General features: G+C 40.4%; 1 protein-coding gene and 1 non-coding gene across 4 annotated transcripts in view; one reads left to right on the plus strand and one right to left on the minus strand.

Annotated features, from left to right (window-relative positions):
* LOC125988496 (FERM and PDZ domain-containing protein 4-like) overlaps window positions 1-19,178 on the minus strand; it is a 29,816-nt gene that overhangs the window by 5,182 nt on the left and 5,456 nt on the right. For 2 of the 3 annotated variants that reach the window (XM_049753788.1, XM_049753786.2), the window contains exons 2-14: window positions 6,676-6,792; window positions 5,513-5,664; window positions 5,042-5,144; window positions 4,559-4,604; window positions 4,264-4,368; window positions 4,000-4,107; window positions 3,478-3,609; window positions 2,968-3,087; window positions 2,574-2,710; window positions 1,272-1,398; window positions 581-670; window positions 278-460; window positions 44-182 (exon numbers count right to left, since the gene is read on the minus strand). In XM_049753788.1, coding sequence (XP_049609745.1) covers window positions 44-182; window positions 278-460; window positions 581-670; window positions 1,272-1,398; window positions 2,574-2,710; window positions 2,968-3,087; window positions 3,478-3,609; window positions 4,000-4,107; window positions 4,264-4,368; window positions 4,559-4,604; window positions 5,042-5,144; window positions 5,513-5,664; window positions 6,676-6,792 — 1,559 coding nt within the window. Of the gene's footprint in view, window positions 1-43; window positions 183-277; window positions 461-580; window positions 671-1,271; window positions 1,399-2,573; window positions 2,711-2,967; window positions 3,088-3,477; window positions 3,610-3,999; window positions 4,108-4,263; window positions 4,369-4,558; window positions 4,605-5,041; window positions 5,145-5,512; window positions 5,665-6,675; window positions 6,793-13,018; window positions 13,385-19,178 lie in introns of those variants that run through there. The other variant, XM_049753787.2, reaches the window with a different exon arrangement.
* On the plus strand, window positions 10,858-10,929 carry trnaa-agc (transfer RNA alanine (anticodon AGC)). The gene has a single exon. It is a non-coding gene; the product is annotated as a tRNA-Ala (tRNA).

Genomic DNA, 19,178 nt, shown 5'->3' on the forward strand with positions numbered 1-19,178 from the left:
AATATTTTAAGAAAGTACGGCTATATAGACAAATACGACTTACTGTCGTCATCCACTCCTGAGTTGCTTGAGTGGACCATATTGAAAATAGATCTTCTTGAGTCCACTAGGAGGCGATAGTACCCTGCTGTAAGACAGGCCAGGTTCATTGCGTCACTTGAGTCCATGATGAGAGTGATGGGCTTCATGAGGACAAAAGTTGGAAAAGAAGAAGCAAAACAAAACAAATGACTAAAAAGTAATTCATTAGATTGATTTTTAGTCGGACACTGCTTACCCGGACATCCAGAACATGCAGCTCCAACCGGACATTGTTTTGATCTTCGGTGAGGATTTCGATTCGGTTCACATGGCTGAAGTCGGCCAAGAGGGCCACAAGGTTGGTCCGTGCATTGATGACATGACTGATACCATAACGAGGACCTACTAACAATGTCACTTCAGTTTGTTTCTCACCTTGCTGCAAAGGTTTTAGAGGATGGGAGTAAATTAAAAGGCCCACACTGACTTCTATTTTTTTTTTTTTTTAAACAAAACAAAAATCAAGCTTAGAGCTGAACCATCCAAAACGGATACTTACCAAAAGTATTGATTTAAACTCTCTCCCGCCATAAAGTTGAAGCTCACTGAGGTACCTTAGGTAATGCACCTTGGCCTGCAATGCAGTCAGCTGCAAAGAAAGGTAATATTTATCATCACAAATTCAGGTCTTGCAATTTCTTATACCTGAGGTCAGACATTTTCCTTTTCTATGTAGGAATATAGGTACCGATATTGTCAAGAGATTTAAAAGGCACTTCTGCCATGGCAAACACTGCAATCACATCTGAACTACATAAAGTTTTACAGCCATGGCAGTATCACTGGGAGACATTTTACAGAGTAGGGAAGAGTGCATAAAGAACAATCTACACGAGTAGTGACTGAATAATGCTTTTGCAATTATACAAAGATGTGCACCAAATGAGTGGTCAAAGACTACATTATTAACAGGCTACATGCTGCCTAGAATGAACAGGTTCTTCATCCATCTATTTTCTGTCATGCATCTTGTTCACAATGATAGGGATGCAATAGCCGATATAGTTCATCAAGCTACTTGCATTAGCAGTTAAGGTGGAGTTCAACAACTGACTTAATATGACAGGGGTGAACCTTTGCAAGGTCGAGTGGAGATGCAAGGTCTATTTTTGGCCATTGCATCAGAAAACAGAAGGACAGTGAGTTTATGTGCGTGTGCTAGATGTTTGCAAAGAAAGGGCGGCTGTTACTTTTTTCCCAGGAGGCACGAGGTTCTGGTTGGTTTTGAGAATGTGCGTCAGAGCTTTTTTGATGTTTTTCTCCTTCGTGCTGGTCAGCACAGCAGGAGGCAGGAACAGCGACAGGCCCCACTCCTTTCTGTTGAGGAGAGAGAGAACTGACCAAAAGTCACCCTTGGAGCAATAAACTTTAAACTGGACAAATGTGAGCTTTATCCATTCCCAGGGAGTTTAGGTTGGGGCGATATATCGTTTCATACACGAATCCATCGTTTATATCAACAACGTTCTCCGGCCACATATATCAAATATATCACGCTGCAGCCGTTTTCTTGGACCGTGCCCCATGTTTGGCAAGTGGTAGTTTTTTCCCCCCTTTTCACAGTCACATTTATTTCCCTGTAAATAAGCATCCGATGAACTTGGACCTCCATTGATGCCATCAGCGATACGCTGCCCAGAGTCTGGCTCAGGGCCAACTCTTCCACATCGCCCAGGAGTGTGTGGAGGTGCCCTGCATGTGGCTCATTCAAGATACATTTGGCATACTTAGATACCCTGAGTTTTAGTACACTATGTATTTCTGCTACCTCGCGCCTCTTGACTTATTTTGTTGATTTTTTTTCCCTTGGTTTCCTTCCTAGTGGCCTCTTTGTAAAGCCATTCAATCATGTGCATTTGACTCTTGTCAAATCTCAAATTTTTGACTATATCGTCTTATCCCATATCTTCAATGTGTCCTACTTTTTTTACCTTTGACCCCCCCATCCCCACCCCACCCCTGTCCAGACTTTACTGTCATTTCATCACCAGATAATAACACTTACTGTTTAATCTGATTATTCTGATGTCATGCCCTATTGTGCTAAGAACTCCCCCAAGCCCCTAATTAAACATAAGCATGCAGGGATTGCTATGATCTGCTGTGTTCGAGTCCTCTATTAATCCCATTCATTGTATGTCCGTATTTTTGTCTCTCTCTCAGAGCAACAGAGAAAGATCGCAGCCTTCTACTGAGACTTGTTTCTTTTTTATAATTCTTCTTTAGACAGGCCTCTTTAGCCTTTCCTCATTCTCCAGCAAAGAGCCTCTTTATGTTATGTTCACTTGTATTTCCATTGGGAAAGTACCTTGATATTATTTATATAATATACCTATATTATACATATATATATATATATATACCTATTTAGTCATGAACGTTAACTTGAGTTCAACTATTGCTTTGACATTGTGGCATCGTATCAGCAGCGCACAGTTTCAGAGGATGTTTTCATTAACAAGCACAACACATACATTCATACACGCACTTACTGGATATATTTTAGCGAGACCTTTTGGCTTTGCTTGGTTGTCAAAGTGAGGATGTACATTTGCAATGCTGCCAGTCGCAGCGCTGCATCATACTTCAGTTCTGAGCCAAATCGTTCCAGCACCACATCATTGCAGCTCTGCAAGAGAAGCAGGAAACAGTGTGTTCAAAGTCTAACGAGGAAACATCCACTCAACTACCAGCTGTACTCCATAGGGAAGAAATGCATTCATTTATGAGAGCAATTTAGTGGGGAAACAGCATAGGACCCCCAATCCATTCTAGTTCTATTCACTAATGGCCAATCTAAATGACGGTCAAACAAATTTGACCCAACTTTATTGGCAACTTTATTGGCAACCATTGGTTTCCTATAATGATGGCCAAATCTCTCACCTGCACATAGAGATATTCGAACGCTACAGCATCTCTCCGTAACAGGTCCACTGGGTCGCGGGGCATGAAGCTGATTCGAAAGAAACACTTCATCTTATCACAACCGGGCTTGCACGTCACCTATAGAGTGAATGAGAAGGGCGAAGCAAGGTGATGCGGTGGGTGGGGTGGGTTGGATTGTTGCCGACAAGTCGGGGAGGGAAGAGAAGGTGGAAAGAGATGTGTTGGCAGAGACTGAGCAAAAGTTGTAATTAATATTAGACTAAATTGGTGAGGAAAGAGAGCAAGAGAGACAGACAGACAGCAAGAGAGAGAGACACAGGGAGACAGAGCGAGCATGTACTGTATGGCCAGGAAGGTGCAATGTGAGCAGTTGCCTGATTGGCTCCACTCCAAACGACACTTCAGTTTGAATGCTGCTTTGAATAACGAGTGACGTCAGCCTTAAAGTGCAAAAGAGAGCAAGAGAAAACTTGGGGAGACACCCTCCGAGTCGGGCAAATATTTGACCTGAGCAAGCATCTCTTGTTCATGCAGCAAAAGCAGTCTGTTTCCAGAGTCTTCCATCCTTTCCTCCAACATGAGGGAGAAATGTTCGATGCATTTGATGGATAGTTTCTCTTGTAGCGTCAGGATCACATCCTGCAGGAAAAACATATCCAGATAGTTGTCTTATTGTCTGTGATGGGGCAACAAACATGGCATCTAGTTCAATGGATTTGGATTTACCCTTGAGGTACTATGTATGTCTGTTTTTATGTACGTTCTTGCAGTGTAGAGAAAACAGACTGTAACCTAATTATACAAGACATCATTGATTTCAAATGTAACGAACGCTGACTGCAAAACTGAGATACGCTCCCCGCACACTTCTTGAACTCTGAATCTTCCCTTACATGCCTGAATCTGACTCAATGTATTTGAATTTACCCTAGAGGGACTATGTATGTCTCTTTTTATGTACTTTCTTGCAGTGTAGAGAAAACAGACCGTATACAAACATCTTATATTTGAACTTATGAATATACACACCTTGATGGAGGTACTGCTGTCAAAGCGGAAAGACTTGGTCTGCCCATTCTCCAGGTAGACTTTCAGGACATTTGGCATGAACAAAAGAGAGTTGTCCTTCACTGGATTCTGCAAAGTGACAATATGATGAGATTTTGTTCTTGCATTGCCTTGCATGAGGTTAATTTAGTGATTCAATCAGATCTGGCATTTGCTACTGTATATAGGTCATACATTAAGTACGTGTGTGAGTGTGCGTGTGTGTGTGTGTGTGTCAGAACTCACTGGAACCTGGCCGTTTATGATGACCTCCTCGGCAAAGCGCACTTTGACTGGATTGGACTTGAGCATGGCTTTTTTGGCTGCACTGATGAACGCCGATTTAGGGGACTAGGGGCAAATGTCCAAGAATCAAATGAGTGAAAAAAGAAGGAAAGAAGAACAAGCAGAGGGAGGGAAAGGGTTGAGCAAAAAAGCATAAACACATTCTAAAGTATACATGAAAATTACAGTTTGTGGTGCAGAGTTAATGATCGGTGGGAATGTGGTCTTAAAACAAAAAAGGAGCTGATGCACTCACTGGATATGGTTGGACAACAGTCAATAGAATGGATTCTTTGCAGCTCCTGAAGAGGGACAACAAAGCATATAAACAGCAAAGAAGAGTGTAATTTTTTAAGCTAGGAATTAACTGACATCACACATGCATAAAAATTGATGACACACTCAGATAGTCAAAGCCGAGCATTCTGTACTTTTTGTGAATACTGTATACCAGGGGTATCCAAACCTTGTCGTCGAGGCCTGCTGTCCAACATATTTTAGAAGTCTCCTTCCTCCAACACACCTCAATTCAAACAATCGGGATAGTTATCTGGCCTCTTCACAGCTTGCTGATTATGTGAATCAGGTGTGTTGGAGAAGGAAGACAGCTAAAACATGCAGGACAGCGCCCCTCAAAGACTGGAGCTGGACATCCCTTCATATTTCTTGAACAAATCAAGCACCTGACAAAGTGAACTACTGTTCATTTTTAGAGTGCCTCTAATATTCTTCCAGCCACCTGACAAGGTCGATGACTCGTTCTCTTGGAGCTGAACTGACAGGTTCATCATTGATCGCGATGATCTCATCACCGGGCAAGAGCTTACCCTCTGATGGGCCACCTACAACACGCATATGCACACACACAAAGAAATACACAAACACACACACACACACACACTTAGGAATCAGGTCGAATTTTGCTTGCAACAATGAGTTGTGCATAAACGAATTACTAGGTCTTTTGTAAATGTCATGTGAAAATGCATTGCATTGTCTTTCTTTACATACTTATCCTTGGCCCAACAACTTTAAATAAAATATTCATAAATTCAGTTTTAGAATGAAGTAGTGATTGATTATTTGGATGCCTCTTTGTGGCGTTTGACATTTAAACAATCTACCTAAATAACAACACACAGAAGAAAAGAAAGAGAAATGTATTTTGGCTCCTGCGTGAGTAGTGTTTGAGGCGAGTGCCCTTACAAACCTGGCGTGACAGAGCGGACCACCACCGGCTTCTCACTGCCTGCCACAAAGCCGAAACCCAGAATGGGGTCGCGCCTCATCTCCACCAAGCGGGGCACAGGGGGAAGCCCATCCAGATGAACCTCCTCCAGGGAGCTGCTCTGGGACACTTGGCTTTGGAAGAATGATGAAAAGAATAAACAGCAAATACACTTCTGATGAATGGAACACAGTTGCACAAGCTGGGGCAACTTTTATCTGCTTCACTAGCTACCTTCTTTCACTGCTCTCATCACCCCCACCACCCTTGTTTCATTATCACATATACTATCTGTATTGTACATACAACATAAAACAAATCTGCCTGTAATGAAGCATGTTCCAATCTGTGATCTTCCCATTCTCATCAGGGTCGGAGACGGTTTAATCCAACCAGAGGGCAGAACAAGTCGGAAGGCTGAATTCCAAAGGTCGAACAGTTAATGACATTTATTTACATCCACAGTCTACCATAGTCAGGAAATTAGAGGGAAAGCAGAGTGTATTAATTTATAGATCAGACCACATATTATTTTTAGTACTATGTATGACAGCAAGGAGCGGAATCGTGGCATGCCCTTTGAATCAAACCTTTTCTTATTGCTGTTGTTCCAATTAGATCCCTTTGCACTTTCAATTTAAACGGTGATGTTGGTCATTTCTCACCCATCAATACATCCATTTTCTAAACTTCTTGACTTTATAAGAGTTGAGCGCAAGCCTATCCATCTGATCTTGAGCGAGAGTGGTTAGCATGTCTGCCTAAAATGAGGAGTTATGGGTTTGAATCTCATCTTAAACCCATCTTGCAATACCAGCTGGCATAGACTCCGATGCACTTTCAACTCTAATTAGGGCTAGCTGGACTGTAATTAAATGAATGGAGTGTGTGAAAGTCCATTCTTTTTCAGTTGTGATGGTATCACCGGCCATCTACAGTCGAAATTCATGGACAGCGACACAAATGTGTCTTTGCTTCTTTTTGCACAAAATCCACTATTACAGCTTTGTCAGACTCCAACTGTGGCTGTTGAAACTAGCACAAACATTGCAGCCCTAGTTGATTGTAGTTTTGGTAGATGGGACAAAAGTCCCTTTAGGGCTTACACATTGCAGAGAATACATGCATATTGAGTTTATACATACTTGGTGAGGCAGTTCTGGCTCTCCCTGTTGCAGTTCATGCTGTCCCAGCTGTATGGAGGCCCCTGCAGTCCTCCCCAGGAGCCTGGGGGCGGCCAGCCTGATGTTTTGGTTTTGTGACTGAAATGCAAAGTCAGGGAGATCAATAATATTTCAACAAATCACAGACTGCTCATAAATGAAAAACGTCATTATTTAATGATTTTTCACTGCTGCTTAGCCAAAGTTTTCTTGAATTATTACGCATGCACACATACAGTTAGCCATTCATTCGTAAATCGCTGTGATTCGTACATCGCTTTGATGAATTTAGATACATGATTTTGGTCATCCAAAAGACATCATATCCACTGCTGTGTTCAAACCCCAAGAGTCAGAAGCTCAGATCCAACGGAAGCTACTGTGTTATCGGGTGCGAGGATACAAGCGCTGATCAACATTCATCTGTCTGTCATTGTGTAGCTGTGAGCAGCTGTGCTCCAAACTGAACCAAACTGCCATGGCCTCGCCTCATTTATCCCATAATCCCCCTTTCATCAAAGGGAAAACAAATCCAAGCGTGTGTGTGTCTGTATGTATGTGTGCATTTGTGTCTCTGTCCATGAGTGTCTATGGAGAGTAAGAGGATTTTCAAAATGTATTGTTGTGGATGGGACTATAACAGCAACACTGAGAATGTCATAACAGATCTGGAAAAAGAAACTGTTGCTTTTTTATTGAACATCTTTGTTGCATAAATGTTGCTGTCAAAATGAGGTTCGGATGGATTCTGTCTCATGGTACAATGACCATTAGAAAATGAAAGGCCACCAGTGATATAATTAAGACGATCATCATACGGTTCTGAAGTTTGGCACATTTGTGACTTTGGTAGATATGTTACAATTCACTGGGCATTTCTGCCTCACCGACCAGAACATCTGCAAATTTGTTTACAAAAAAAATAAAAAAAATTTTAGACTGGGGAAAAGTAGGTCTAATTCCAAGCGCAGGCAGACAAATGCAATTTTGGTGTATTGATTGAGGTTCCGGATCGTCTGTCTTCTAATTTAGTTGCTTTATGAAGCGCAATACAGTGACTTGGGTTAGCCAGGCTGCCAATCACGTAACACAAAACACGGAAATGGAGCGCTTCCAAGCGACACGCTGAGCAAAATTATATTTTAAGCAAAACAATGTCGACCACTGGTATCTGCATCAATTGCCTGTCAAAATAACATGTTTAAGCAAGACTTGTTAATGATTATTTTACTATTTTAAACCCTAAGACTAAATTATGTAATGTGAGACTACCCCAAGTTATTTTACAAACTTTCCCTTGGTCAGCCGTTCACCATCCCATCTTGTTCTCCTACACCTTCATCATGTCTTCATGAATGAAACATTGGAGGACGTTGTTCTATTTGAGTGGTCCTGCTTTATTTAGCTTTGCTACTCGCCAACAGCATGTTTTGGCTTTTAGTGGATTTAACACACAAAAGCATGTGAGTATATTCCTGAGTGCACACATACAGATGCGCCAACATTCTTGTTAGCTGCAATCATTCATGCATGGTGAGTATCTGTTGGAACGGAAAGATTTGAGTAACACCCACAAAAAAGAGAAGATGTAGTGTGGAATGTTTTCCACTCAATTTGCAAGAGGCTTTTCTTTTTCAGCCAAAGATGAGCACAAGTGCTGGGCAAAGCTTTATGACTGAGACAAATCAAGACCTTCATCCTCATCATAACTGCATTTGCATTTGAAATTATACTGTCAAATATTATATTCATGGAGGTGTCATGAAATATCACACATCCCATTCATATATTTGGAAATAGCTGCCTAGTATTTCATCTGCTATTTACAGTCTGACACGTGATTGTTGATACTCTTACTATTTTATGGCTGCAATGTGTTATCAAGTCTTAAATCTACTCTGACGAACCAACCATTAAATGTAGATCTTTTGCATCCTTAAAGACGCAACACAGAGTTACACCTCTCAATTAATCTCTCTCAATTTTCTTTAGGCCAGCGTTCCAATTTGTTTGTACATACCACGTAAAACTACCAGGTTTCTTGTGATGATGTAATCAGTTACAAGCTAATGATAAAAAGCTGTTCTTCATACACACACACACGCACGCACACACACATGCACACACACGCACACACGCACACAAATACTACGCAAGGCATCACAATACTGGTCTAAGGCTTTCATTTTCAGCACCATGGACAGCTACATGCTCATCGCTGCTTTCCCAATCAATGCAGTGAAACGATATATACATACGAACTGCCTGGCACACACACACAAACACACGCGCGCACACGCACACTCACGCATGCACACACACACACACACACACGCACACACACGCACACACACACACACACACACGCACACACACGCACACACACACACACACACACATACATTAGTTGTGTCGGTTAGTTCAGTGTCAGCCGCACCAAACGTCTGGTCACTGTGTTCCTGTTAAACAATACACTTTAAAATTAAACCAGCATCTTTACTCCTATAACTGGTATGTAAAATAAAAACTAAATGAATTGCTATTGAAGGTATGACCGTATAACTGAACCTGGCAGATAATCACTTTCTGACAGCATATTGCTTGGTTTGAAAACCTGATGCCGATAAGTTATTATAAAGACTTGAATTGACAGGATCACCACGAGTGATGAAAGGGCAACATGAACCACAGATCAATAATTTGCAGGGCTCGCACAATCCAATGGGAGGTTACGAGTCATTTTATGGATGGATAGCTTGGTGTGGCACAGCTTAGCTCTTCAGGTAATTTGCCAGTACTGCTACCCATCCGTTCTCTGTAGTGCCTGTCTTCATTAGTGTCACAGGTGAGCTGATCCCTGCTGACTTTGTGCCAGCTACATCCTGGAGGCGCATATTGACAAAACAAGTGGAACTTTTTTAGTCAATTAACTTAACATGCATGGATTTTGGATTCTGGGGGAGGGACAGGACAATCATGCAAATTCCACACAGAGTCCTATAAGCTGGAAATCAGGCAGGCTAATCAGTTGAGGGACAATATTTGTTTAAAAAATAACAACAATAGCTGTGTCATGGTAAACTGATAGATCAATGGTTCACTCCTCAACAGGTAGTGTGGATTTAGTTCCTGCTCAATAACTGGGTGAATGTGACTGTGAATGGATACATGATTTCAGATGTCTGTCTTTCACGCACAGTAGACTGCAGTGCCCATGTACCTGATGGACGGACAAGCAGTACTGAAAATTAATGGACGGTTGTGATCATTTTATGGCTGTTGACATTTTCTTGCAGCATTTGTAAAGTAAACCCGTGGCTAGTTCCACCACCAGTTAGTTACTGGTTGACTGCCATCACTGTGATCTCCAGTCAGGCATTGACCAGTTGGTCAGTTGGAACAGTTCAAGAAAGGAAAGCGTGTGCGGTGTGGTGTTGAATTTGATTCATACACCAGTCACAGTATTAACCTCTATTTCCAAATTAAATGTACTAGAACAAACTTGGTAATAAAACAATACCAGAAGTGACGTAAAGGCCAATTATTTTGTGAGATACTTGAACAACTGAACCAGCCTATAGATTGAAAGAAAGACCTTTTCCTCTGACTTTGATTCTTGCATAGTAGAGATATAGTTTTACACAAAAGTACTTGTTTCTTTACCCACTATTGTGAACAGATAAACTGTTTAACCTAATGGTTGTACATGCACATGTGTACATAATGCATGCATGTTTATGGATGAATACATGTTACACTTGAGTATTCTATGGTGCTATTTGGAGCAGAAGTAACTTCTTAACAAGCCTTCCGGTATGGCTCTATCAACAAATGACATAATTAAGTGTGCCGTCTCTCAGTTATGTTTAGGTGAAAGAAATGGCTTTTGAAATGACAGAGTGAGTTTTTTCCCCCTTCCAAAACACTGTTATTGTATAAATAAAAGAGAGTGAAACTGAATTTTGATGCCGGTTTTATGCAGTCTTGGCATTTCTCTAGGGGTTAGGGTTTAGGGTTAGGGTCTCCACGTTTTGGTAGGTCAATCTGAATAGATTACCTGTCTGACGTTCAGTTACCCATTCATGCAAAGTGACTTTCACATGGATTGCATACAACCACCTATGTCATGGTGGCCGCGGAACAATCAATTGTCCAATGGCAGATGGGGATGTAGCTCAGTGGTAGAGCGCATGCTTAGCATGCATGAGGTCCTGGGACCGATCCCCAGCATCTCCATGTTTTGGTAGCTCAATCTGAATAGATTACCTGTTTGATGTTGAGTTTCCCATGCATGCAAACTGACTTTCACATGCATTGCACTGGAACCATCTACAACGCTTGGCACAATATTAGTTCCAAAGTTAAAATATAAACAACACAGTCTCATTGATGAATTAAAGATGACTAGCAAGGCTATGTTTGATCAGTTTGTTGCTGTTTCAAGTGTAGGAAACTATAAATATGTATATTTTCTTGTATTCTACCCATTCTGTGTGTAGTAAAACCCAGATAAAGTAATTAATTATTGAGAATGCTCTTAGTTAAGTAACATTCATGGTACCGTTGAAACATCTTGCATGCTGGTCATGGTAAAATCTGTCTGAATTTTTAATGCATTTCAAGAAGAATGCCTCAGTGACTTAAAAATACATTTCTTTGGAGGTCAAAGAACCTTGAAACGTGACCTCTTTTCACTGAGCAAAAAGGTGCTTTTTATTTCTTAGTAGTAATAATTCCTAATGGAATTCTTATTTGTCACCACAGTCATGTGTGAAAACGGTTCTGAAACATATTCTAAATGGGAAATATTTTCCCCATCTCCTTTTATGTGGTATGTTGTCTGATTTGCAGAAAAGAATACCATTAGAGAATCTAAGAGTTTTGTTCTAATCAAGGAGAGACCATGTGATCATATCTTTAAGACGCATAGAGAGTTTGGATAATATATTAAGGCAAGGAATAATCAACAGCATGCCTCTTCAGACACAACTGGTGTGAGACATGACTGGATTTATGAACATTCATAGGAGAATGTCAGATGGACAATTGAGGGCCCATATTTAAATTAATAAAGTGCTTCCGAAATGATAATTTAAAATGTTTTGAAAAACACAACGGGTTCAAAGCTTAATAGCTGAATCTCAGAAAGCATAAGATGATCAGAACTAAAAAAAGCATATAAAATGAAAATTCATAATATTTGACATAGAACATTTCTATAATAAACAAGCATGCAGCCGCTCTTGCAATTACCAAAAATCAAATCCCCTTTGGAGGATTATACCATCGCAAATCAAGACAACTGCGCATTGTGGAGGGTTACAAATAGTGAGAGAGAGACACACACAGTGCTAATGTTTTTTTTGGATTGTTTGATGCTTTTTATGGTGGGCAGTGCCCACAGGATCATGGTTGTTCAAGACATGTTAAAGCTAAATTGCTTACATTGGGTGAAACCCATGGTACAAAAACCCAAACACTTCAACCAAAGATGTCTTGATTTACTCCAATTGGGAAATAACCCTATGAATTCATTGGTCAGATCGTTCTGAGTACCATAGAACTTTATAGAGCAGCAGAGGGTAATGTGGCCCATGTTACCCAAATCTCATATTCAGGGCACAAAGGAGGCTTGCTCACCTGGCTTTGGTGCCAAATGCCAAAACGCAACAGGCAAACTTCTTCCAGAACAAATACCAGTGTGACCTTTTAGCCTCTTGATTCCACTGACAACGGGTCCACCGACAATGGCAAACTAAAAGAGGAGGACCACATGTCGGTCCTGCTCGTTTCCTTGGCAATCACGTGAGTCAATTGCGACAAGCAACTCCTCGTTAAAAGTTAGAAAGATAAATTGGCTTATGTGTCATATGCAAACATAAGGCACACACAGAAATGACATAAGCCATCTGGAAACCAAGTAACTGCCAGCAATACAACTTCTGGTATCGTTTGCTATTATTTTGCATTCTGTTGACTAATAATGGGCCTGAGTCAAATAAATGGGTTTTTATGGCAAACATGACAAAGGAAAGTGATATGCAACTCATGTAAATTAGAGGCCAAGCACTTAAGACGTTACAGTACAATTAGGGAGGCCCAATGTCTCCAAATGCACAACAAGCATAACATCTGATAAAATAACCTGTAAGAGTATTACAGCACAAGATGGTGATCATTACTTAGGACTGTTCCTGTTCATGCTTGACACAAAATTAAGTTCCTCTAACAACTTTCTCCTAACATTGCCACAGTTCTGAGATAGTTCCTTGGAGGTGTGACAAGTACAAAGGACATTTGGCTCAAAATCCAAAGGCACACTTACCCAGAGGATTTTTGCCCTTTAGAAAAACTAAACATATCCATGTTCTTCTGCTACTGTGTAATATGTGCCCAAGATCAGACACTCCACAGTCTGATGCTAAAAACTGCATCCAAAATCCTTCCAACTTGTAAAATAATCCAGTTTCAACCCGGATCCATGTCAGTGGTCAAGAAAAGCCTTTGGCAACAACCAAAATTCATGTAACATCTTAAACAACCTCATTGCTGCTGATTTCTCCCTCGTGTCCTCTGAAAATCCAAATTCCCAGTCTTGCTGTTAATTTTTTAGTAAGGAAAGAGAGTCCCGTCTCTCCGAGTCCTGGCTGCTGCATCCCACCTTGCATAGTTGGGCTGCAGTGAGCCTGTGTGAGTGCTCTCCATCTCAGGGTATGGGGAGGTGCAGCAAGTAGGGAGGAGGGAGTACATTAGAGTGGCCGAGGGATGGGACACAGCAAATAGGGAGGAAGGGAGGGACAGAAAGAGGCAGTACACAGTGTTAAATGAATGATGGATGTTATTTGGCTCGGTTCTTCACTTAACTACAAGTCCCTTTAAAGGCCAAAGAGGGAATCAGCAAAAGGAGGCTGTGAGATGAAGTAATGAACATTAAAGATGGCTGAGGGGTCAATGAAACTGCATCTAACGCTTGGTAAGACAACGACCCGTGATGGAGCCATGTGAGCTTGTAAGACATTAATTGACCCAAGCAATTTTTCATTCCCTCTTTGATAGACATCTTTGAAGACATTTACAACCTAGTAAAAGAAAAACTGACTATGACTTTTTTTTTAAATGCTTGTAAATGACCCGTCAAGTAATTCTTAGCTTTCTGAAACAAAGTGATTTAGGGTCGGCTTTATTCAGTGTTAGCAGAAAAATGTTCTCTGATACCTTTTTTGGGGGCCGAACAACATTCGCCTGATGTTAGTTTGGAGAGGCTCCAGCACCCTTAGTAACCCTGAATAGGATAAGCTATGTAGAAAATGGAATGAATGGATGTCACAGTACATAATATTGGTATTCTGAATACGTAACGCCAGTACGTGTATTCTGTTATTCCCTGAGCCTGCATACTAAAGCCTACGCGAGCTTCATCAGCCAGATAAAGAGTATCACATTGTTGCAGTGCAACACATGTGAATTCCATGAACAAGAAACTGACACAATTAGCAGAAACTAACAACAGAACAAATTCAACTATCACGATTCCTTCTTTGTGGCATGCTGCTTTTAATGGTGGGTTATGCTTCAATGTGTCATTCAAGGTATCGCTCACCAGCTCCAATTCTCACCATATTAAACATGCATTCCCCAGCACCCACTGACTTGTTTGATCCTTTACCTTTTAAATGTGTAGCAGTGTTAATTGTCTTTTCTGTCCATCAACACCAATGATCCATGAGCTATAGGGAAACAATATGCTAGCTATTTATAGATGCGGCAAAGCTGCTTTTTGCAGTCGTATCTAGTTGCTGTTAAATTTAAATAATATTAAAATAATAAAAAATGAATTATGTCTTCAATTAATGCAAATAGCTACAACACCGTAATCTACAACTGCCACCAAAGTAATAAACAGTGCTGTCCAAACTGTCAACATGAATGTCTGAGGCAAAACATCTTGCTGCATAACATGCTCAAAACAGCCACAACCTATGCAAATATAGACCTTCAACATTGCACTGCCCATCCATCGTGCCCTACACACCGCACAAAACGTACTGCACTGCAGGGAAACACACACTTTTGGCATATGCTGGTCATGTCTTCATCAAACACATTTGAACAAATTATTTATATGTATCTGTCTATCTGTCTGTCTGTCGGTCGTGTATATTGTGTAATATTAGCATTTGCAATATTATTATAATAGTACGTCAAAAGTGTATTATGGAAGTTTCAGAATCGCTTCCATCAATAAATCATTGACATTTCACAAAAATTAGCTTTATTATCTTATTATAATTCTTGATAGTGTCAATAATGCCGTTGCTCATGAGTCTATGTGCATAATGGTTTTCCTATGACCTGTATTCCACTTCCACTGAGGCAGGAATCCTTTCATCCCAATTGAATTCACAGGTCTTGACAATGTAGCATTATTGTGCTGAGTTGGCAAAAATAAAACGTAACCTTGGCCCTGAAGACATTTATTGTATGCTGATAAAAGGCATTATATTTGTCTCCTTCATAATGGAAGAAGCAGGTCACCATCAGGCCTGGAGAAAAGGATCTTTAACTACCCTTAATTGTTCTTTCAGTGGCCTTGTTCACATCAAAAACAGCCAGCTTGGCATCAAACATGAAAAGCCTTTTTCCTCTCACAAGTTCATATGGATGTGACACTGTATTCCCTAAACACAGAAGAGAGACAAATAACTTGTGAGCCCTTTTATCACTCCATTTCATTGTAAGTTACTGTTGGATACATGGATTGGTTAATAAATGTGTAAAATGGTAAGCTTTGGTGAAAATACAGAGAATTACGGCTCACTTATCCTCTTTTTACAGCTGTCTTGAAATCATCCATTCAGTTGTAGTTAAGCTAATATGACGCATGGAAATGAGCAACTTCTCCAAGAGAATGGCTTTGTGTTACCATGACAACAAGCTGTTTTGAGCAATGAATCAGAATTGTACTGTGGAAGAAAAAAGCTAATGTAAAGCTAGAAAATATATATAAGCAGTATATTTTTTTTATCATCACCCTTACCTTATGTTTGCATAACATTACTGCTACAAACAAACAAACACCCTTTCCTCAGCTTCACCTTAAACTTGAGTATGTGACAGTTACCAGAAGTTGCCCTGTTCAGTGACAGTTATCTGTGCACCCACCGAGCAATACTGCAGCTTCGTTGAGCTTTTGGATTTGACTATCAAAATATGTTGTCACGGAGATGATACAAAATGTACCCAAAATGCTGACAGCAAAACAGAACCATGGCATAAACAGTCTATGGGGTTGTTTAGGGCCACACTTGCTATGGAGGACCACGTTAATTCCCCTGTTGCGATCTACTGTTTGCCGTGAGACTACAGATGAACAAATAAAGTGCTTGAATGAGGTATTTTGAAAGTATAACAAATGTGAAGACACATTTTTATGTAACTATGAAAGCAAATTCCTGTAATTGAACACTATCATACCTGTCATAAACACATTATAGTGTGGTAAGTGCTAGTGATAAATTTTTATTCAGTCAATGTATCTCTTGTGCTGGATAGCAGAACCATTCTTTTATTTGTCAAAATTGCAGTGCCATCCCTCACCTTGGCTGATTTAAAACAGCGATACTTATTACAATGAGGACAGATGGCTGCAGCGGGGGGATGGACTACGACATCACATGAATAATAATACAGACGAAGGTCACAATGTTAGTGTGAGTGTGAAGATGGAAAAGAGTGCTTTGCATTGATTTTATAAAGCTATTCAACCCCTGGGTGATAGTTGACGTGTGCATAAAATCATTAACTTTCTTCTGCACATCTCTCCCTTTACTGCTGCCTTTGGAAGTGAAAGCACAGTCAGACAAAGTCGGACAAAGATAATGTTTTGCAAGAGGTATTGATTCAACAACCTGTGAAGGATACGGCCTCAGAACTAGATGGAGCAACTGCGTTTTTTTATTTTTACAAATGCATGTTCAAATCCAAGAAAACAAAAATATTGTGTAGCAGTATGATGATGGTAAGTGGTTCGGAGAATGCATCGACGGATGCATCCCATTAGAAATATGTTTGTGGAAATCCATATTATTCATCTCAGTTTTACATACAAAATTAAACACAAATGATCAGAAGAAACTATATAATCGCAATCCAGAATGTGCAACAACCAGCAAAATGTGAGTCTCGTTCGTTAAAAAAAAAAAATTAAAACATATGTATATTCATAGGTAGTTTGGATTGGTTGTTTTGATACAGAGTATTGATCGATCGCAGAGGAAGGTACAAGAACGAACCATATTATATAGTATTAAAAAGTCAAACTCAGCTAGTGTACAACAATACAACGTACAGAAGCATATAGTATTGCATTACTTCTAATGATGCTACTCTTACAATGGTGTTCCAAAAGAGACTAAACAGTACATTAAAGTCTAGACACAGTATTTGTCCCAATCTCATTTTTAATCTTAATAGGATCATATCACATAGAACTGACAAGCCCTGCCCTTAAATTGCCATGCACTGTTCGATATTGAAAGTGTTTGCTTTCAATTCTAACTCCCACTGAGTTAATAGCCTGTGACAGAAAGTCAAAGCTAATGAGTAGGTAGTTATTGACACAGAATGGACCAACTGAGCGATACGTCCTAGATGTTGGTAGAGTGCAATTGCCGGCTTTATATTATTTATTTTTTTTTAAACAAGAAGTAGACATTTTCCAGCCTGACTACATTATGTGCGCCTTACTTTATCCAAAGAAAGAGACACAGGCTTTTTTTCTTGACACACAACGCCGTAAAGAGCACCTACTGTGATCACAGGCAGAGCTAGAAGGTGGGCACAGGGGAACTAGTCCCCTTGAAATATGTTTGGACCCCCCAGCTGCCAGGCCAGATAGTTTTATTTATTTATTATTTATTTTTCTGGGATTTTTTTTCCACATTTTCCCTCCTTCCAAAGATTTAATTCTACCCAGGACATGCAATCGCATGGGACCTTTTAGAGAAGTATGTCAAACGGAAGAGAACAATTCTAAGTAATCTGGATATGCGTGCATTTAAATGTACACAGTGGTGCACAAAGTGTGTGAAAATGGAGTTGGGATTCTCATGTTCTTGTTCCATAACATCAATTTCTGTAATCTTGCCTGTAATCAGTAACCTACAGTGATGTCCAAGGCACGGATGACACAATGGAAACTTTTGCTTGGTAGTGTGACATGCAACAGGGCATGCACCTTTCCATCATTAATGTACATAAATTGCTCATCACCCTTTTGTTAACACACATGCACACACACACACTTACTTCTCTATCAATGAGATCATCAAATTTCCTTTGTGCACTGCCAATAATCCAACAAGCAATCTCTCGCTTTTTCCTGTGGCCTAATCTGATTGGATGAGGCATAAGGGGAAGGGGGGTTGGAAACAAGGCAGGGTGTGAGAATGGGAACAGGCATGCATGTAAGAGGGAGAGGCTTGGGAGTGAGAGATAAAGGTCAGGGTAGAAACATTAACGGAGCAAGAGATTTGTATTCAAAGATGAGACAAAGTGAAGAGCAAACCGCTGCAATTTTTCCCTGCAGCCATCATTTGACAGGACATTTGACTATGTACTGCACGTCTATGCGTTTTCTTCCCAATTTAAAACAATTCCGAGTCCCACAGAATAAATACATGCAGTAATGAGGGTTTTTTGCATATAGTTGTCATTATCTCAATGACTAACAAAGGAGCTAAGCAAAGTCTACGCTATACTCAATTTTGTTCATATTGCAACTCTGTGGCTATGCAGGAGAAGTCCAGCACCTGCAGTTGGACTGCAAATGAATGGTGCATTTGCAAGACCACCACGAGCTGAATGGAATCTGTGATGGTGAATTTACTTGCACGTATGTATATGTGCAACACTTAAGTTTAGCCTGTGAGACGACTAGCCACTTAAGCAGGGATGGGCACTTAACGAAATGTTTCCGGTCTGTCCTTCGTCCCCAAACTGGGCACCTTCTGTCCTCGTCCCCACCCTCCGTCCTTATTCACAATATACGTACCGTAATTTCTGGACTATAAGCCGCACCCGACTATAAGCCGCACCAGCTAAAATTCAGGGATATTTTAGTTTTTTTCTTACATAAGCCGCACCGGACTATAAGCCGCACGTGCACATGAGTTTTTTTACAAAGAAAGACAGTACACAGAAAGCCGTAAAAATCCATAAATATACCGCGCCGCCATTTAAGCCTCAGGGTTCAAAGTAACCTTCTGAATAAAATGCATTAAAAGTTCACATTCATTACAACTTGTTTTTGGTGAGGACAATGTCAGAAGAATGAAAAAGGGTTTAGAGCCTTTTGACGCAGGTCACCTAGCGTGTATTCCTACTAAAGCTCATAATAGTCACAAGCAACACAGCCAGAATAAGCAGCGGCCATAGTAGTGTTTCAAAATAGTATTTTTGTTGTTGTTTTGTTCTTCAAGATACCG

The sequence above is a fragment of the Syngnathus scovelli genome, chromosome 2 (genome assembly GCF_024217435.2).
Source record: "Syngnathus scovelli strain Florida chromosome 2, RoL_Ssco_1.2, whole genome shotgun sequence".
Lineage (NCBI taxonomy): Eukaryota > Metazoa > Chordata > Actinopteri > Syngnathiformes > Syngnathidae > Syngnathus > Syngnathus scovelli.